Source organism: Tympanuchus pallidicinctus, unplaced genomic scaffold, assembly GCF_026119805.1.
Source record: "Tympanuchus pallidicinctus isolate F22 unplaced genomic scaffold, pur_lepc_1.0 scaffold6, whole genome shotgun sequence".
NCBI lineage: Eukaryota > Metazoa > Chordata > Aves > Galliformes > Phasianidae > Tympanuchus > Tympanuchus pallidicinctus.
Genome location: NW_026294780.1, coordinates 22,729,069 through 22,746,812, shown reverse-complemented (window position 1 = coordinate 22,746,812; position 17,744 = coordinate 22,729,069). Strand labels below are relative to the sequence as shown.

Sequence of the window (17,744 nt, the reverse complement as noted above, 5' to 3'; positions counted from 1 at the left end):
AACAAGAAGGTTGCGTAAAGCAGATAAAATTGAATGAAAACAGTGTGACATAAAAGCAAAAAAACCAGCAACAATTGGGGTTATTTTCTCAGAATCTGCCAAATCACATCAGGAAGTAGCAACAAGCCTGCAAAATCAGCCAGAAATTTAGAAATGTCAAAACTGAGGTTCTCAATTTTATTAACTTCTCCTACCTCAGGCCTGCAGCCTTATTCCGTGCATTTGTACTACCCAAATCCCACACCAAACAAGCTCCCAGGCAACAAATGGCCACAGTTGTGCCAGAGAAGATTTAGGTTAGACATAAGGAAGAACTCTTTCTCTCAGAGAGTGGTCAGGCACTGCAATGGCTGCCCAGGGAGGTGGTGGAGTCGCCGTCCCTGGCAGTGTTCAAGAGGCGCCTGGATGAGGAGCTGCGAGATGTGGTTTAGTGCTTGTGGTGGCAATGGTGATAGGAGGATGGCTGGACTAGATGCTCTTGTACGTCCTTTCTAACCTTGTGATTCTATGATTCTAAGAATTGGATTCTGTTGTCAGCATCCCCAAGGCAGCCACTCTCATTGGTGCAGGGTCTCTTAGATTCTGTTCAACTTCACAACACCTGTGAGGAGGGAATTGCTGTTGCAGGTAGGATGTAATACTGTCAAATGAATGAAAAAGGCTTAAAAAGTATCTTTAGGTAAAATAGTGATATAAGCAGCTATACAGCCATTTTCCTGCATTATTATTAAGGGTGTAAAATTGCATTCTCCCAGTCCTATTAACCAGGTACCCAATGGCAGAGCGCTCCTTACATTGGACAAGCATTTTGGGAACAGTGGTTGGTGTGATGTTCTGGCAAAAGGGGGAGGCAGGCAGCGATGACTTTCCGTGCTCAGGTAAAAGGTGGCTCGATAGCAGCACGGAGCTGAGCCACTCCTGTGTTTCGCACCAATAACGTCAGTGCCGAAAGACTCGGTGTATTGTTGCGTTGTCAGCATATGAGAAAGGGTACAAGAGATGTTTTGGAGAAAATGTTTAGCAGCACTCATACCGACAATCTAATGGTCTCAAGTTAAAGGGAGGAGTATATCTGGAACGGTTGCGACAGTTTACCTGGGAGCTAAACGATGTTTTTCGATGAAAAACAGATGCCAGCCTTGCAAAGAACGCTTCAGAAAAATCGGAACGATTGGCTCCACCTTAAAAGTGGAGAAACGAGAACGAGGAGCTGGGCGGACAGTCCGCACAAAGCGGTTGCATTCAGCGCTGCTGTGATTGCAGCGGGCTGCCGACAGAGGGCGCTGCTACCCGCTCGGCCCACGCGGTCAGCGGGTTTTTCCAAGAGGGAGGGGAGTGAGGCCGCCCCGCTTGAGAGGGGCGCGGCGGGCGGCTGCCCGGCCGTCCTGAGTATTGTTGTGTACGGGAACAGCCTCGGTCTGCTGATGCCTCCGGGGTGTACGGAGAGCAGAGGGGGATAAAAAGGAAAAGCAAAGAGCTTGCCGAAACCCGGGATCGAACCAGGGACCTTTAGATCTTCAGTCTAACGCTCTCCCAACTGAGCTATTTCGGCTCGCGCTGGGTGCCGTGTTCAGGAATTGCTTCTAATCAACTTTTACAGAGTATCTGGTCGATGATTCAAGATATTTCAAGTGGAAAAAACATTTTTGGATGTTCCGTGCTACCAGACACACGGCAAACGACAACAGCACTTCAATGCAGAGACAGCATTAACACAAAAATATACAGATGTCTGCATCCATTTACACTCAAAAGAAAAGTACTTTGCCTGCAATGCTTTGGGGATGGCAAAAAATAGAATATGCTGTGGGATTCAGGAGCGTCAGATCAGCAGTGTTTTTGCCTCTGAGCTTTCAAGAACTGCACTCTGAAGCATGACCAATCCCACACAGAGCTGGTGTACTCACACACAAAAAGGAAGCACGGCCCCAGACTCGTTTGTCAGTGGTTTTACATAAGGACGCACCTGTAAGGAAAGCTGTGTCTACAGATCTGCCAAGCCCATCCAAATGTATTTGTAACAAAAACTAGCCTGGTCCCGCAGCTAGGCATTTATTCCATGTCCCATGAGCTCCAGCCTGATCTGTCTGTGAGGACGTCCCTTGCTCATGCTCATGATATGTGGGAGGAAACTGCCACTGCCTACTGCCTCACACTCTTATCAGCCCAACAACCAAACACAGCTCCCACACAGTCCAGCAGACACAGGCCCCACAGCCCATCATTCCTAGGGCAGGTGGACAGCAATTGGTGTTGCCTCAGGTGCTTGCTTTGCCTGTCTTCCACTGCTGCTTGCAAGAAACGTGCAGGCTTTGTGCATTAAGAAAACACAGCAATGTTGATTTCCCCCCAGTGCACACTTCACAAGCCCATGGCCCTTTATGAGTTGCTTGCAGAAGAACAAATCCATCCCACAACAGCTACCCAACAGAGATGTAGAAGAGTTTTAAAAATTTCTGAAGTCTGAGCCTCTCCTCTGCCACAGATGGACAGAATCCCTCTTCCAAAGGCCAGCCTTTCTCCTTCAGAAAGCTTCCCCAATTTAAGCAATATAGACACCTACTCCACTTATTTTATGAGGGTAACCTCAGTTTCACAGCAATGCAAACCTTGAGAAAAGCAGACAAAAATTTCTGTGCTCATAGAATTTAACATAACCTTTTCCTTCTTCATATCTCGCAAATAAAATGTGAAGCAGAACCCTACAGCATTACAGCTCCCCACGTTAAGAGTTCACTAGCGGATCCTTTGTCATTTTCTTTCTACAGCGGAAGACAGAAGGTTAGCAACAAAAGAAGCAGTTTTCTTTTGGAGTACTTTTCCTTGAGAAATGAATGCTATCAGAAAACTCACCTGCTAAGCCAACCTGACCTACAACATCAGAGCAGCTCAAAGACTCCATGATTTAAATAATAAATAATAATATGCTAAGTAGAAAAACAGGTTCAGCTTCTCAAACACTTTGATTAAACCTTCAAAAGCATTTACATGAAGTAGAACACTTTCCACTAAAAGCTGATAATCTTTTTGACACATCCATTCTCAATAATGCTCCTCGTGTCATTAAAGCTTGCATCTTCAGCATCCCAACATTCAAAATAACTTTCCAAATTCCTACTCCCACCTTGTCACAGATACATGTTCCAAGGCTATAGAATATTTGGTGTAGAAGTTACAAAGCTTGCTACTCAGCCTCAAGATGATTCTTATCCACCAACATTAGCACTCTATCAACAGCACCACACAACACAGAAGCAGCACTGTGCAATTAGGAGCACTGCAGTTCCAAAGGCAGCACTGCCATTAGCAGAGGCACTATTTAAGTGTTCAACTGCTTCCAAAACAGGCACAGACAAAGCTGATGTAGATGCCTCAAACTCTATTCCTTCTGCATAAGGAAAACACTTCTGCTGATACTTGTTTTGATTGTTAATTTCCGAGAGATTTCAGAATTTAGAACAATTCCCATTCACAGCAAGAGACCACTTCAGAGACTGGAATGCTCTAGCATCTTAACCCTACACTTTCACAGCTCTATGTGGCAGAAGTGTCTGGAACTGTGTTAAATACTTACATGCCCTGATAAAGACAAGAGTTTCTTGTTTTGCATACCTCATTTCAAATATCAAATAAGTGAAGAACCTTTTCCTTAAGACACAGGAAAAAAAAAAAAAACATTTACTTTTCCAGCTGCTATGGCCTAGCTGAGTTTATTCACCCAGTTAAGTGAAATCAGTTACACTGTAACTTATAGCAATAAATCACATTTGACAAAGATTTATTGACAGATTTCCAGAACTGAAGTTTCTTCTGAAATTTTACATCAACTCAATATATTGTTACATCTTTAAAATTTGCCACAAAGAACAAGTGAAACAGAGTTGAAAAAGGTGTGCTAACCCACAATTCAAATGAAGCATTTAAAATTTTCCCTAATAAATCATCTTTGTATCACAGAAAGTTATGCTACCGGAATGTTAACTGTGTTACAGTATTTCAAGTTTGTTACAATTGAAGTAAAAGGCCATAATACAGTAAACAGATGACATTCAAGACAAGAAGCAAAGTTTAAGAAAGGCTCATAGAAATTTCAGTAAGAACAGCTATTTTCTTGGCACCTTTTCTACCTGCACTCCTTTAGAAATTGAGCATTAGGAAGATAACAGTTTAACTGGTCCTCTACTCAAGATAATACTGCAACAATAAAGAACCGTGAACCATATGGGTACCATACTTAGCTTTTATCCACTGATTTATACTCTCTAGAAATATTCTCTTTGATTTGAAATAGAAGACAGCTGTTCAAAGTGACAAAACACATTACACTGTAAAAATAAACTAATGCAGATGAAAAACTTCAGAGCTAAGTATGCTCATGAATGAACATATTCACTGGAATCCCAAATACTGTAATCATCATCCTCTCATTCCAAAGGAATACAGAAGATTTGAAATCTATTACACTAATTTAACATAAAGTTCTTCACCCTGTAAAATACTCAAAAAACTTGATCTATACCTAGTGAAGATACAATATTGCACCAAAAGCTGAAATCAATGGATTAAACTTATAAAGTGCTGAACCCTTCCAAAGGTCTTTTCTATTACTCCGCATTCATCACAGCTCACGTTATCCTGAATACAGTAAGAGTTCAGTGTGGTCACTTGATTGCAGGTTTTGAAGAAAAGGCTGTATGAGGTAGAATAGACTCCTTCAGGCTGCCAGCCACCTTATGGAACGTTAAGTTGTGCAAATGGCTCCGTCACAGGAAAGGGCTCCAAAGCTTTCTCAGCATTCTTCCAGTTGTGAAAGTTTTCCTTGTACCATTCAACTAACACAAGAAGAATGTTGGTGAGTCAAATTGAACAAAGACTACATTCAATTATTTTACAGATACTACAAGAACAGAAAAACAGATACCTATGCAAAATTTTAACCTATAAAGATCCCAAAAAATCTAGTTTTAGTCTTTATAAATTATTTATTCAAGACTTACTGGAATTAGTTTTTAGTGCTAGAATACCTTATGTATCTTTAAAAATATTAAAAACAGCTTTAAATGAAGCTAACGTATGTAAAATTAAAGTGATAAACACATTCCCTTTAGTTTCTCATTAATTAGCCTATAGAATCATTTCTTCCCCTCTCTCTTTTCCTCCTCCCCTAACTCCCATTAGTGTAAAAGGCATCAGACATACTTGTTTTCTTTATTCCTTCTTTCCAAGGCACTTTAGGTCTCCATCCTAAATTGTGCATTTTTTCTGAATTCATCGGGTATCTCAGGTCATTGGTAGGTCTGGTGAAATATGAAACACACAAGGAAAACAATTTGGTTTGACTTCTCTCATTAATTGGATACACAGAACTTAAACTGCCTTCAAGCCATGATTAGGTATGCCTCTGGTTTGAGCACTCCTTCAACATGAACAGATTACATTATCTTCAAAAAAAAACAAAACAATTAAGTGGCAACCAAGTGTAGCTGTGACAACACAATTCAGTTTGCACAGCCAACTACCTAGAACTGACTAGAATAAATATGAATTAATGTTTTCACACAGAAATGAACAGTGATCTGAAGGCACTGCCAATGCAAATCAGTGCACTTGCAGGTCTCTGGTCAACAAACAAGCCAGTGCTCTCAGATTTCTCACCATACAAGCCCACAGAGTTCAGATCTAAAGAACAAAGATGTCCAAAGCATGGCTATTACAGTGCCTATCAGCTGCATAACCTTTGTAATACTGAGCATACAGAATCCCAAACTGCAAGACTCAGTACAGAAATATTTCCTTCTTTTAGGTACAAAACATTTTTATTCCTACAATCTGGCAGTTCGGTAGTCTAGTCTATCATGCCTGCATTACTGACACTGGAATACAGGTTGGTTGAAGTATACAAGCACACAGAAGCAAGCTTCACAGTTACTAAAACGTTCTAATCTCAAGGAGAAACAGAACTAATTTTCCTAATGCAAGTAACTATCACGATTAAAGTCCTTCAAAATTAAACATTAGTAAGGTATCTTAATTATAGAATCCTTTGAGCTGGAAGGAACCTTTAGAAGGTCATCTAGTCCAACTCCCCTGCACTGAATAGAGACACCTACAGATAGATCAGTGTGCTCACAGCCCCATCCAGCCTGGCCTTGGATGTCTCCAGGAACAGGCATATACCATCTCTCTGGGCAACCTGTGAGCCCACTTACAATTCCAGATTCACAGCCAGGGCTCAATACAGATGAATAAAATCCTTAATCTGAATTACACGAGAACCTATAGAACACTCACATAATGTGAGCCAGCAGCAATTTTTGTTCAGAGTCCTACAGTAAATTTAGAGAGGATTGTGAAAAACACTTCCTTTCAGAAAAAGGCACTTAAAGACACTTCAGTTGCTTGAACTATCCAAACATGAACAGAAAGTATGTATTATTAGGGCTTTCAGAATTCTTAACAGCTATCAGCAGATATGTGATTCCTAATCACTCTAGAGAAAGAGTCATATCTGAAGTATGCAGTGGTTTATTGTCGCTGCAGAAATGAAATGGAGGAAAAAAAGAACAGAGTGAAATCAAGCTCGCAGTTAAAAATGGAAACACTCAGCAAAAGCATTTACAGAAGCTTCCCATTTTTTATGCTGCCCTAACTTCAGCATGTTGATGTTTTACACTTAAAGTAGTAACACAGAATCACAGAATGGCCAGGGTTGGAAGGGACCTCAAGGATCATGAATTTCCACCCCTCACCACATGCAGGGCCACCAACCTCCCCATTTAATACTACACCAGGCTGCCCAGGACCCCATCCAACCTGGCCTTGAACACCTCCAGGGACGGGGCATCCACAACCTCTCTGGGCAGCCTGTTCCAGCACCTCACCACTTTCTCTGTAAAAAAAAAACTTCCCCCTGACATCCAACCTAAATCTTCCCTCCCTCAACTTAAAACCATTTCCCCTTGTTCTGTAGTTATCTATCCTTTCAAAGAGTTGATTCCCCTCCTGTTTGTAGGCTCCCTTTAGGTACTGAAAGGCTGCAGTGAGGTCACCCCATGGCTTTCTCTTCTCCAGGCTGAACAAGCCCAGATCTCTCATCCTGTCTTCTTAGGGGAGGTGCTCCAGCCCCCGATCATCTTTGTGGCCCTCCTCTGGACCTTCTCCAACAGTTCCCTGTCTTTTTTGTACTGTGGGCTCCACACCTGGACACAGTACTCCAGATGGGGCCTCACAAGAGCAGAGTAGAGGGAGACAATCACCTCCTTGTCCTGCTGTCCATCCCTACTCTGATGGACCCAAGGATACCATTTGTTCTCCAAGCTGCAAGAGCACACTGCTGGCTCACATTAAGTTCTCCATCCATCAGGACCCCCAGGTCCTTCTCTGCAGCCCGTATAAATGCCTGGGATTCCTCTGGCCCAAGTGCAAAACTCTGCACTTTGCCATGCTGAACGTCATCAGGTTCACCTGGGCCCATCTTTTGTGAGAATCCTTCTTTGTTTTTGGCTCAAAGCTTGCTTCCTGAGGTTTTTCTTGTGATAAGACTCAGTGATTTGTTGAGGAGGCAACTGATGGGTACTAACTGTGTGACAATCGCTATCGCTTTGGGAACATTTGAAAGCCCCTTCCCCCAGAGCTGCTTGCTCTGTAGAAGAGCGGATGAGAGTGCTCAGGAGCGTTTAATGGTGGAAGATCTGGCCTGTGACTAAACAGCTACAGCTAGGTGTGGGAAAACTGGGGAACGATACCATCGTGTTCTATGAAAAACAGGATGCAGATGGGCATCCCTGCTCCTTCTTATATGCTGGCAAGGCCCGGAAGATGGGAACAAAGGAGTTTCTGCTGAGATCCCAGAGCTAGAAGCTGCCACTCAATGGAGAGCTGACTCGACCACTTTGAAACCGTTGAAAAGGGGCCATCATCGCCGTGGTCGTCATCGTGCTTCATCGTCAATAGAACAACTCTGCCTGACAACCCACCACTACTGAAGATCAAAGACTGAACTACGAACCACGCTGGATCCATGGTGGTGACTATGTCCCTCTTGCTGCCTATAAAGACTCCTTGCTTCTTCTTTTCTATCTTTTCTATCGCCCTCCTTCCCCTCCCCATTACCCTAATCATAACAGTGTCCGTCCTCCCCTTCCCCATTTCCCTGATTAAGATTTGTAATAAACTGGTCGGACCAACATTTGAACCGTTGCTTCTTAATCTCACACCGGGTATATAGATAATAAAAGAACCTCCTCTCTCTCCTATAAATTGGAGCGAGACACCTTTCTAGCCTCTCGAGGTCCCTCTGAATGGCATCCCTTCCTTCCACCATGTCAACCACTCCACTCAGCTTGGTGTCGTCAGCAAACTTGCTGAGGGTGCACTCAATTCCCTCATCGATGTCATTAATAAAGATGTTAAAGAGCACCGGTCCCAAGACAGAACTCTGGGGGACGCTGCTCGTTACCGGCCTCCACCTGGACATGGAGCCATTGATGACCACCCTCTGTCTGCAGCCTTTCAATCAGTTTCTTATCCATCCAGTGGTCCACCCATCAAATCCACATCCCTCCAATCTGGAGATAAGGATGTGGTGGGGGACCATGTCAAAGGCTTTGCTCAAATCCAGGTAAATGACATCAGAGGCCTTTCCCTTGTCCACCAATATTATCACTCCATCACAGAAGGCCACCAGATTGGTTAAGCATGACCTTCCCCTGGTGAAGCAGTGCTGTCTGTCTTGGATCACACACTCACTCATCACGTGATCAAGCACGTCTCGAAGAGGATCTAGTAGCTTCAGACTAAGCTAGAAATCTAAAATTAACTACACTCTGAAGCTACATCTCTCTGTCTTGCCTCAAAGCACACTTGAATTTGAACTAGTCACATTTACACCAAAATATTAAAGCTAAATGAGAGACAAAGGAATTCATTGTTCAAGTTGAGGACAAAGTAATAAATAAACTATCCTTACAAAAAGATCTGGTTGCTACATAAAATCAATCCCTATCTCAGAACAAACTTCAATAGTTTGAAGAAAATTTGCATCTTTTAAAGATTAGCAATACATCATTCCAAAGATTCAAGTCGTAACTGGAGAGGTTGGTTTTAAACAGTATGCTGCATCTCAGGCACCAAATCCAAAAACAAGTTGAAAAAGGCAAGCAAATCAGGTCCCAATTCCCTGTAAGCTAACCCTCCTGCTGAGCAAAAGCACTTTCAGAGAAATAAACAAACTGTATTTGGATTCTTCAGGATAGAGCCCTCCTGCACACACTTAGCTGTGCTCTTACCTGTCTTTGACATAGTCCATCCAGTGCTCCATTTCAGATTCTGAACTGGTCTTCTTTATCTGACAACAAGTGGAGGGAAAAAAAAAACAAATTAAAAACCAAACAAACAAACAAACAGAAATGGTCTTCTGCCTGAATTAACAACCGAACTACTGAAGTTATAAAAACTACTTGGAACAATTCCAATATCTCTCCCTAAGTGCTTAATAAACACACATAGTCTGTTACATTTCAATCTTCCACATAATCTTCAGACCAAAATTCAAGTAGCCAACATGAAAGAGAATAAATTATTTTTAATCATTACCCCAGTTTCTGTCCCAGACAGGACAATCAATGCAGTGGAACAGTTTGTGATAGCCTGCACTGCACATAGCACAGCTGCCACAGAAAGGTTAACACCTTGCTCTAAGATCTGCTGCAAGCACTGAACTAACCTGCAGAGATACAAAAATTCTACAACAGAGAATTGTTCATATGTGCAATGACAAGCATTGTAGCTTTTTACTCACTAAGTGGATTAACTCCTTTGCAAGCTGGACAATGGACATCTCAAAATTAGTTCCAATGTTGTAAATTTCACCTGGCTTCCCCTCCTTCAGGACAGTAAGGAATGCTTCTACTACATCAGCTGCATACAGAAAATTCCTTCTCTGAAGTCCAGAGCCATGAATACAGCTTAAGAACAGGGAAAAGCAGAAGACTTTTGTTAATACCTAAATAGAAGCATTGCATTTATTAAAACGCATTTTACACAGTTCTACTGTAAGAATTTACCTGAAAGTGCTTCAGTTTAAAAACATGCAAGTCAGCTGTTTAAGTACATGCTACTACTAAAATAATTCAAAGCTTAATTAGGAAATTATAAATGTCTATGTTTATGAAATAACTAATTACATGCAAAGTAAAACAAGTTACATACCATTTTCTGTTCTGTTGCAACAAAGATATGAACTTTGGTATAACCTAAACAGTTGAATAAAAAGAAATATTTTAGAAGCTGTTCTGCGAACAACAGGGTGTTTTACCAGCACATATCATTACATGCTTTAATAATAGGATTGTTTCAATAGTTCAAGTTCAAACTTAAGCTGAAATTAAAATCTAAGCAGATAATGCTTTCTAAGCCTAGAAACTGCAAGGTTTCTTTTTTCCTAGAGTAAGCAGAGTATTTTGTACACCACAGTTGCCTTTCCTGAAGTCCACAGTTCACATTTTTCATTTTTCACTTTATCTATTTATTTAAGAATAATGCCTTTCTTGTGTTGAGATGCTTACCTTTGTGGTCATCCATTACCAATCAGAAGTTAAAAATGCAATGATTTACACAAAAAAATGGTGCTATCACTTTCACACACAGAAGTGCACTAGAGTCTAAAATAAGGTTGACTACTGCCAACTGTTTAGAACATGGTTTAAACACACAGTAAGAAACCTGCGGTGAAACAGGTTTTCAAGGAGACCTGATAGCAGCCTTTCAGTAACTAAAGGGGAGCTACACAGGAGACAAACTCTTTAGCAGGGTCTGTGATGATAGAACAAGGGGAAGCATCTCAAAGAGGGTAGATTTAGGTTAGAGATAATGATGAATGCTTTCACAGTGAGGGTGGTGAGGCACTGGAGTGGTTGCCCAGTGATGTGGTTGATGCCCCATCCCTGGAGACTTTCAAGGCAAGGCTGATCAGGCTCTGGGCAACCTGACCTAGCTGTGGTATCCCTGTTCATTGCAGGGGGACTGAACTAGATGGCCTTCCAACTCTAGGGAACTCCCTTCCAACTCTAAAGATTCTATGATGGTAAATAACCACTAGTCAAGTAATAGGAATTAGCTTTCCGCATGGTATTCGCAGTCATACTAGGCTTAGGTATGTTCTAAAAGCCTAAACAAGTTTCTAAACTGAAGCCACAGGAACATTTTTAATTTTGTCAACTTCCTTAATACCCTAAACTTAGAAGTAATTACACAGGTTAGAACATCCACTTTGTAGCAGACATACTGCTCTCTTCAAATTCACTTTCTGAAGTGTTGCCTCTCAATTTAACACTGCTAACTATTGCATGTAGAACATGAACAGAAGTTATTTGTAGGAGAATCCTGTCAGTTAAATGTTCTTGGAAAACCAGAAAAAGTACAGAATAAAATAACTGCATCTAAACTCAGAGATTTCCAGTTACTTGCATACCTGATATTTTATTGACAACCAGAACAACTACATATTGTTGTGCTGATGGTAGAATGTTTTACTGTGAGATCAGCATACAAAAAAAATCAGCATGGACAGATAAGCATGGACAAATATACTCATAAGGCAGTGCTTTTTTGGAAAGTTCATTCTCAGGTGAAAAAAGTAACATTACGAAAACCTTATATTATAGTATATTGAAGCTCAGAGTAAAGCATTAGCTTAACTTACTTTCTCTGGATACTGGTGCGGTCCATAAACATTACTACTTCGAGTGATAACAACTGGAAACTTAAGAACATCAAATATGCATGTGATTAAACATTAAGTATATATAAATAAAAACCTGTAGGCTTCTGGCTGGTCAATAAGTAGTGACACACCTACAATGCTGCATCTGATCCATCCAAACTACAGAACTAGCTCTCAGGAAGGATGTAGCATCATGCTGTCTACCACTGATTTTTCTTTTCAACATTTGTGTGTAAGATTATGAGCTTCGGAGCTTTTGAATCTTCCATTAACTTACTTGGTACCTTTCCCAGTAAGACTGAACAAAACATTCTGCAGCAGCTTTAGAGGAGGCATAGGGATTTGTAGGACATTTTGGTGAGGATTCATCAAATTCCTGAAATGAAAACTTGCATTACTCAATTGCTCCTGCCCAGGTAAGTCTTCAAGCTACAAAAGATACAGCTGCAACTTCTATAAACATCCCCAGATATTCAAACACACTAGACTGAGCAAGTCACCTTTCCTTTAGGCCCTGGACAACATGATCTAGCTGTGCATGCCTTCATTCACTGCAGAGGAGTTAGACTAGATGGCCTTTAATGGTCCATTTCAACTCAGAAGATTCTATGCACCCCAAGCATAAAAAAGAGAGACTCTAAAATGGCTATCATAAATACCACTTACACAAAATGCCTTGTTCTTGCCTGATCCTTACCCCTGAAATTAATTGATTCCAGTTGCTTCCTGACTTGTTTTTCTCTCCCCAGAAAAACATCTTAAAGATTTGCCACGATTCACGAGGAGTATCTTTTAGAAGTTTCCACAAGTCATTAAAGACACCAATCTGACTGCTTTAGCTAGTATGCATTCAACATGCTTAAAATAAAACATGCTACAGAAAAGCTTCAGGACAACTTTGATACTCAGCTTTCTAGAAGCAAAAGAAGTACCTGCTTGCAGGTTTAAGTATTATCAAAAATAACACATTTAAAGAAGCCAAGAAAGATTAGAGACTCACTTTTAAACTCACCTGATCAGTGCTGCCTCCATATACTTCATCTGTACTGACATAGACGAACTTCTCTACATTGGCTTCGTGGGCAGCAGCAACCAGTACATTAGTGCCATAAACATTCACATAAGTGAATTCCAGGGCATGCCAAAATGAAAGATCTATAGAAAAGAATTAAAAAAAAAAAATCAACGCACAATTCTGGTTAAATTTAGGCAATACATGGTTTTCTAATGAACCGTAACAATTAACAGCAGCAATATAAACAGGGAGCACTAAAGGAACAGGGGCTGTTTAGTCTGGGGAAGACAAGGCTGAGGAGAGACCTTACTGCTCTCTTCAAATACCTGAAGGGTGCTTACAGTGAGAGCAGGACTGGTCTCTTCTCACTGGAGACAGGTGACAGCACAAAGGGAAATGGCCTGAAGTTGCACAAGGGGAAGTTTAGGTTGGATATCAGGAAAAGCTTCTTTACAGAAAGGATTGTTAACACTGGAATAGGCTCCCCAGGGAGGTGGTTGAGTCACCACCCCGGATGTGTTTAAAAACTGTCTGGATGTGGTGCTCAGGAACATGATTTAGCAGAGGGTTGTTAGAGTTTGGGTAGTATGGTTAGGTTGTGGTTGGACTTGATGATCTTTAAGGTCTTTTCCAATCTGAGCAATTCTATGATTTCATGATTTCACCACCAGTTCGATCGACTGTCAGGTAGCAAGGTTATCATTAAACTAAGACATTTTCTACACTTACACAAAGACAAAAAAATCCTTGCTCTCAACAATAGGTCAGAATGAGGAGCAAAAGGTTGTTATCTGGGGATATTCAATTTGAAACAGCACTAATTAGTTTTAGTTAAATGGCAGGATAGCTAATTCCCCTCATCACCACGAAGTGCCAAGTTTACTAAGAAAAGTATCATTCAAAACCACAATATATATATTTATTACTGTTAACAAATTACCACTTGTTTTAACTCTTAGAATCATCCCACTGACCTAATGACTTTGTGCATAGCAATGTTGACAAATCTGAGAAGAATTTTCCCAGAGATCAGAGAATTCTTCAATGACTTCTGCTCATTATGGAAGGAATGTGCCAAGGATACCACTCATTAACAGCTCTACAGAAGACTGACAATCTGAAATAGGCACTTCAATGTGTAATCCATTTTGCCACTTTTTAAAACCCTGGAAGAATTCTAAAGGGAGCTACACTCACTCTTAGCTTCCACTCTAATTTTTCCAGCAAGGTTGCAGTCAATCAAGGGAAACTGTCTTCAAGATACCACATGACATGTGTGCACTGTCAGCTACAAATGTCTAGATGGAACTTATAATAAGCAAATAAGTATATATACATGGCCAAAATTAAAAACTGCCTTATCTGACTGTTGTTTAATTAAAGCCATGAACCTCCTAAGTTAAAAAGGCCAACCAACTGAATCATGCAGTCTGTAAAGATGTTAGATTGTATTATCTGTTTTATGTGAAGGGGAAAAAAAAAAGATGAAAAATGTCAGAATACTATTTCAAAACATATATACAGAAATAATACTAAAACATACTACAGTGCTCACCTACATGTGTTTGGGCTGCAAAATGAAGAACTATGTCGATTTTCTCAGTTTCAAAAAGCTGTTTGATAAAATGAGGTTCACAAATGTCTCCCTAAACAGGAAATAAAATGAATTATTTTTTGATAAAAATAGTAAGCTTCAATTTGTACCAAGTAACACATAACAAATCATTACAAAGCAGGCACAAGGAAAAAGCTCTGCAATAAGAACAAGCCTGCAAAGCCAAAATACAAGCCTTTTATCAGAATCCTGGGATTACTCAGCTTACTCTTTAATAGTAATAATAGAAAACTATGACTCTAAAAAGTGGGATTCATAACCTGAAATTAACTAAAATCCAGATCTTTAGATACAATTAGATACTTTCTTTTAGCTCTCCACAGATACAAAACAGTTAGCAACAGAGTTTGGGGCATCATACCAATGCCATGCCTAAAAGATGATCTTCACTTTTTGAGCAATAGCCATAGATACATCGTTTCAGGATTTACATTACTTAACACCAGAAACAACACGACCTCCAAAACATACACAGCAAAGACACAGCAAATGCTACAATTGGGATGCCTGCTTAGAGCAAATAAAGTTTGCAGACGGTGACACCCAGTGGCATTAGAGATGAAGTTCATTTCCACTGTTGTCAAAAGCAGATGGAAGTTTGCCAGCAGTTTTCTTCGGCTTTGTTCTTATTACCGGAATCATCGAGATAATTGGAAATGAGCACAGCATGGACACGAGTGGTTTGTTAGTGTGACAAACAAACAAGGGCAGTTTTCAAATGTAAACAAGAACTGAGAAGCTTTTGATACTTATCTACTGGCTAAACTTAAACAGGAATACCTCAAAGGAATTAGTGTCAGGGGAGGATGAAGGCTTTTGTACTTCCAAGAATAAGGCAATTAACTGAACACAGTTCAAATGCAGCTATGTTTTTAGAAGTTCTCATGCAATTATTCCAAACAACAGCTTCAAAGAAGTAATGCATACAAGAAATTGGATTATTTTTAATGATTAGTTGTTTGTTTTTTAATAGAAAACCGAATTCAGTGGTTTTCAGTTTTTGTTTTATTTTCCTCTTTAAAGACAGAGCATTCAATAAGATTTCTTGAGCGTATATTTTTCTTCTAAAACACAGTTAGATGTAGGCTGTCTTGTGCCCTATAGAGCATTCACACATATTGCATCATGTATTGGGAGGTATTAAAAACATTAGGAAAAACAAGAGTACTTCTGGTATCCTGAAACAGAGTGTATTTGCTTGGAAATATTCCCTTTCCCTCAAGAAAATTGCATCCAACAACTCTGGGATAATCCAGAATCTAACAGAATTCAAAAGGTTCATAAAAATTAACAGCTATGGGGATCACCAAACAAGTGTGGAAAAGTTTGACTGCCTGAATTTAAGAGAGAAACTCGGTTTACATTTCCTGCCACTGCAAAAAGCTGTCACGTATATTAAACTGACCAATATTTCAGAAAAATGAACCATATGCTTTTCTCTGATGCCCTGCAATCTCAGACAGCCTAGCTTGACAAAGGACCTAGCATCAGCACTGAGTTCCACACAACAGAAACTCAGCACACAAACTCAGCAGCCTGAGCATCCAAACAAGAAGTCTAAATCCATCCACTGTCTGGAGCCTAAAATACTGAACAGTACACTAATCTAGCTAGCAACATCCTATGAAGAAAAAGCATACCTTGAACCTAGACCATGTTCAAAAACAACTACAGAGTACACAAAAGCAGAACTAAGAACATCATAGCCTGATCTTTAGCATGGATAGAATAAAGAATATGTTACATAGCATGGGAAATGACAAGCTGCTGCATTTGAAGATGGAAAATCTAAGAGTGTCAGATAAGCCTGGAGGAGTCAAATCTGAGACCAGCCTGTCTGTTCCACCTATCAAAAGCAGACTTAGAAGTGAACGAATCATCCTGAAAGACAGTTTTCTATATTCTAAACTTTTATTGTACAATGTAATATTTATTTTCAAAGACTGCTTCACGTAAGAGTCAGACAATAATGTCACACAGCTTTATGTGTGAAACACAAGGTCTCAGCTGAAACACAAGGTCTTTTAATAAAGGTATACGAATGACATAATTGCTTTTATGTCTGAGTATCAGATACAGAAGCATATTCCATACAATGACTTATGCGCAACAGTGAAGAAGCAATTTCAACTTTAATTTATGGTAAAGCAGTGGCCTTACCCTCAAGTTTTTGGGAGCTCTGGAAACTACGGTACTTTGCTATAAAACACCCACAAAAAAAGGAAAAAAACAAGTTTCCTAGAAAAGAATGCTTTATTACCTGGATAAACTTGTAGTTTTCCTTCTCAGAGACAGTTTCAAGATTTTTCAAGCTTGCACAGTAGTCAAGCTAAGGAGAAATACACAAAGTATTACCAGTAGTTTTCATGAAAATGGACAAAGATAACTCAGCTCCAACCCAATTATGAGCAAGTTTATGAATAAAGCCAAAACTTCTCTGAAAGAAAAGCTATCTCACAAGCAAATATGATAAAGTATGAGAAACATAGAAGTCTGAAAGATATCCTAACAATTTCATAAGTGCTTGGATATCCATCACTTCAAAACCCTCAGGAGAATAATTGTTTGATACTTCTCACATGGAAACCAGTGAGAAGTCAAAAGAAAATTCAACAAATAGCATTCCAAGTACACTTCAACATAACCCTTTACATAGCAGGGAGGTTAATCTAGATGATCATCATGGTCAACCCAGGCCATTCTGTGATTCTACGATATGACAGGCTGTACCAAAAAACTTTATTGAAAGGGTCTTGCCAGGCAAGAAAGAAGACAGCCCGCTTACCTTATCCAGATTTATAATCAGATAGTTGGGATAGTTTCTGACCAGCGACACAACTACGTGCGAAGCACTGCAGGATGGAAGAAGAAGACCATGTTTACAATCACATCGCTGGCTTTCAGGCAGCAAAGCAATAACAGATTACACGTTCAGTAATAAAGGGGTTCAGAGAACGAGGGAGTCGCACTCAAAAGGACAGCCCACTGAGGGATTTTAAGATACCCCTACGCAAGATAACCCACACGCGGCCATAAGCTCCCCTGAGGAGGGACACGTACCTACGCTCAGCCTTTTAAGACTGGCGGCACACAGAAACGCGACCAGTCGCAGCCCCACCCCAGGACACGCTTTGAGCTCCCGGCACTCCGGCCCGCCCACCGCCACGTCCCACGGCTCCCCGCGACGAAGCCTCGCGCCGCCTGGCCCCACCGCAAAGCGGCGGCACTACGAGACCACCGCTCACATGAAGCCGGCGCCGCCCGTCACCAACAGCCGCTTCTCAAAGCGCCGCACCTCCGCGCGCGCCGGCGGCTCCGACATCGTCCGCGCTTTACGGCGGAGTACGACCTGCCCGCGCGCATGCGCAAAGAGCGCGGACACGCCCCCGGCC

The 17,744-nt window shown here is 40.8% G+C and overlaps 2 protein-coding genes and 1 non-coding gene across 4 annotated transcripts in view; all 3 read right to left on the bottom strand.

Annotated features, from left to right (window-relative positions):
- ABCC4 (ATP binding cassette subfamily C member 4) overlaps positions 1–17,744 on the bottom strand; it is a 1,253,378-nt gene that overhangs the window by 895,372 nt on the left and 340,262 nt on the right. The window lies entirely within an intron of this gene.
- On the bottom strand, positions 1,480–1,552 carry TRNAF-GAA (transfer RNA phenylalanine (anticodon GAA)). The gene has a single exon. It is a non-coding gene; the product is annotated as a tRNA-Phe (tRNA).
- On the bottom strand, positions 3,678–17,730 carry TGDS (TDP-glucose 4,6-dehydratase). Its single transcript, XM_052664435.1, has 12 exons — positions 17,598–17,730; positions 17,138–17,204; positions 16,613–16,681; positions 14,293–14,383; positions 12,735–12,877; positions 12,000–12,098; positions 11,702–11,761; positions 10,210–10,253; positions 9,800–9,965; positions 9,288–9,346; positions 5,200–5,297; positions 3,678–4,832 (listed from the first exon to the last, which is right to left on the bottom strand). The coding sequence occupies exons 1-12, from the start codon at positions 17,672–17,674 to the stop codon at positions 4,732–4,734; spliced, it is 1,074 nt and encodes a 357-aa protein (XP_052520395.1). The 5' UTR covers positions 17,675–17,730; the 3' UTR covers positions 3,678–4,731.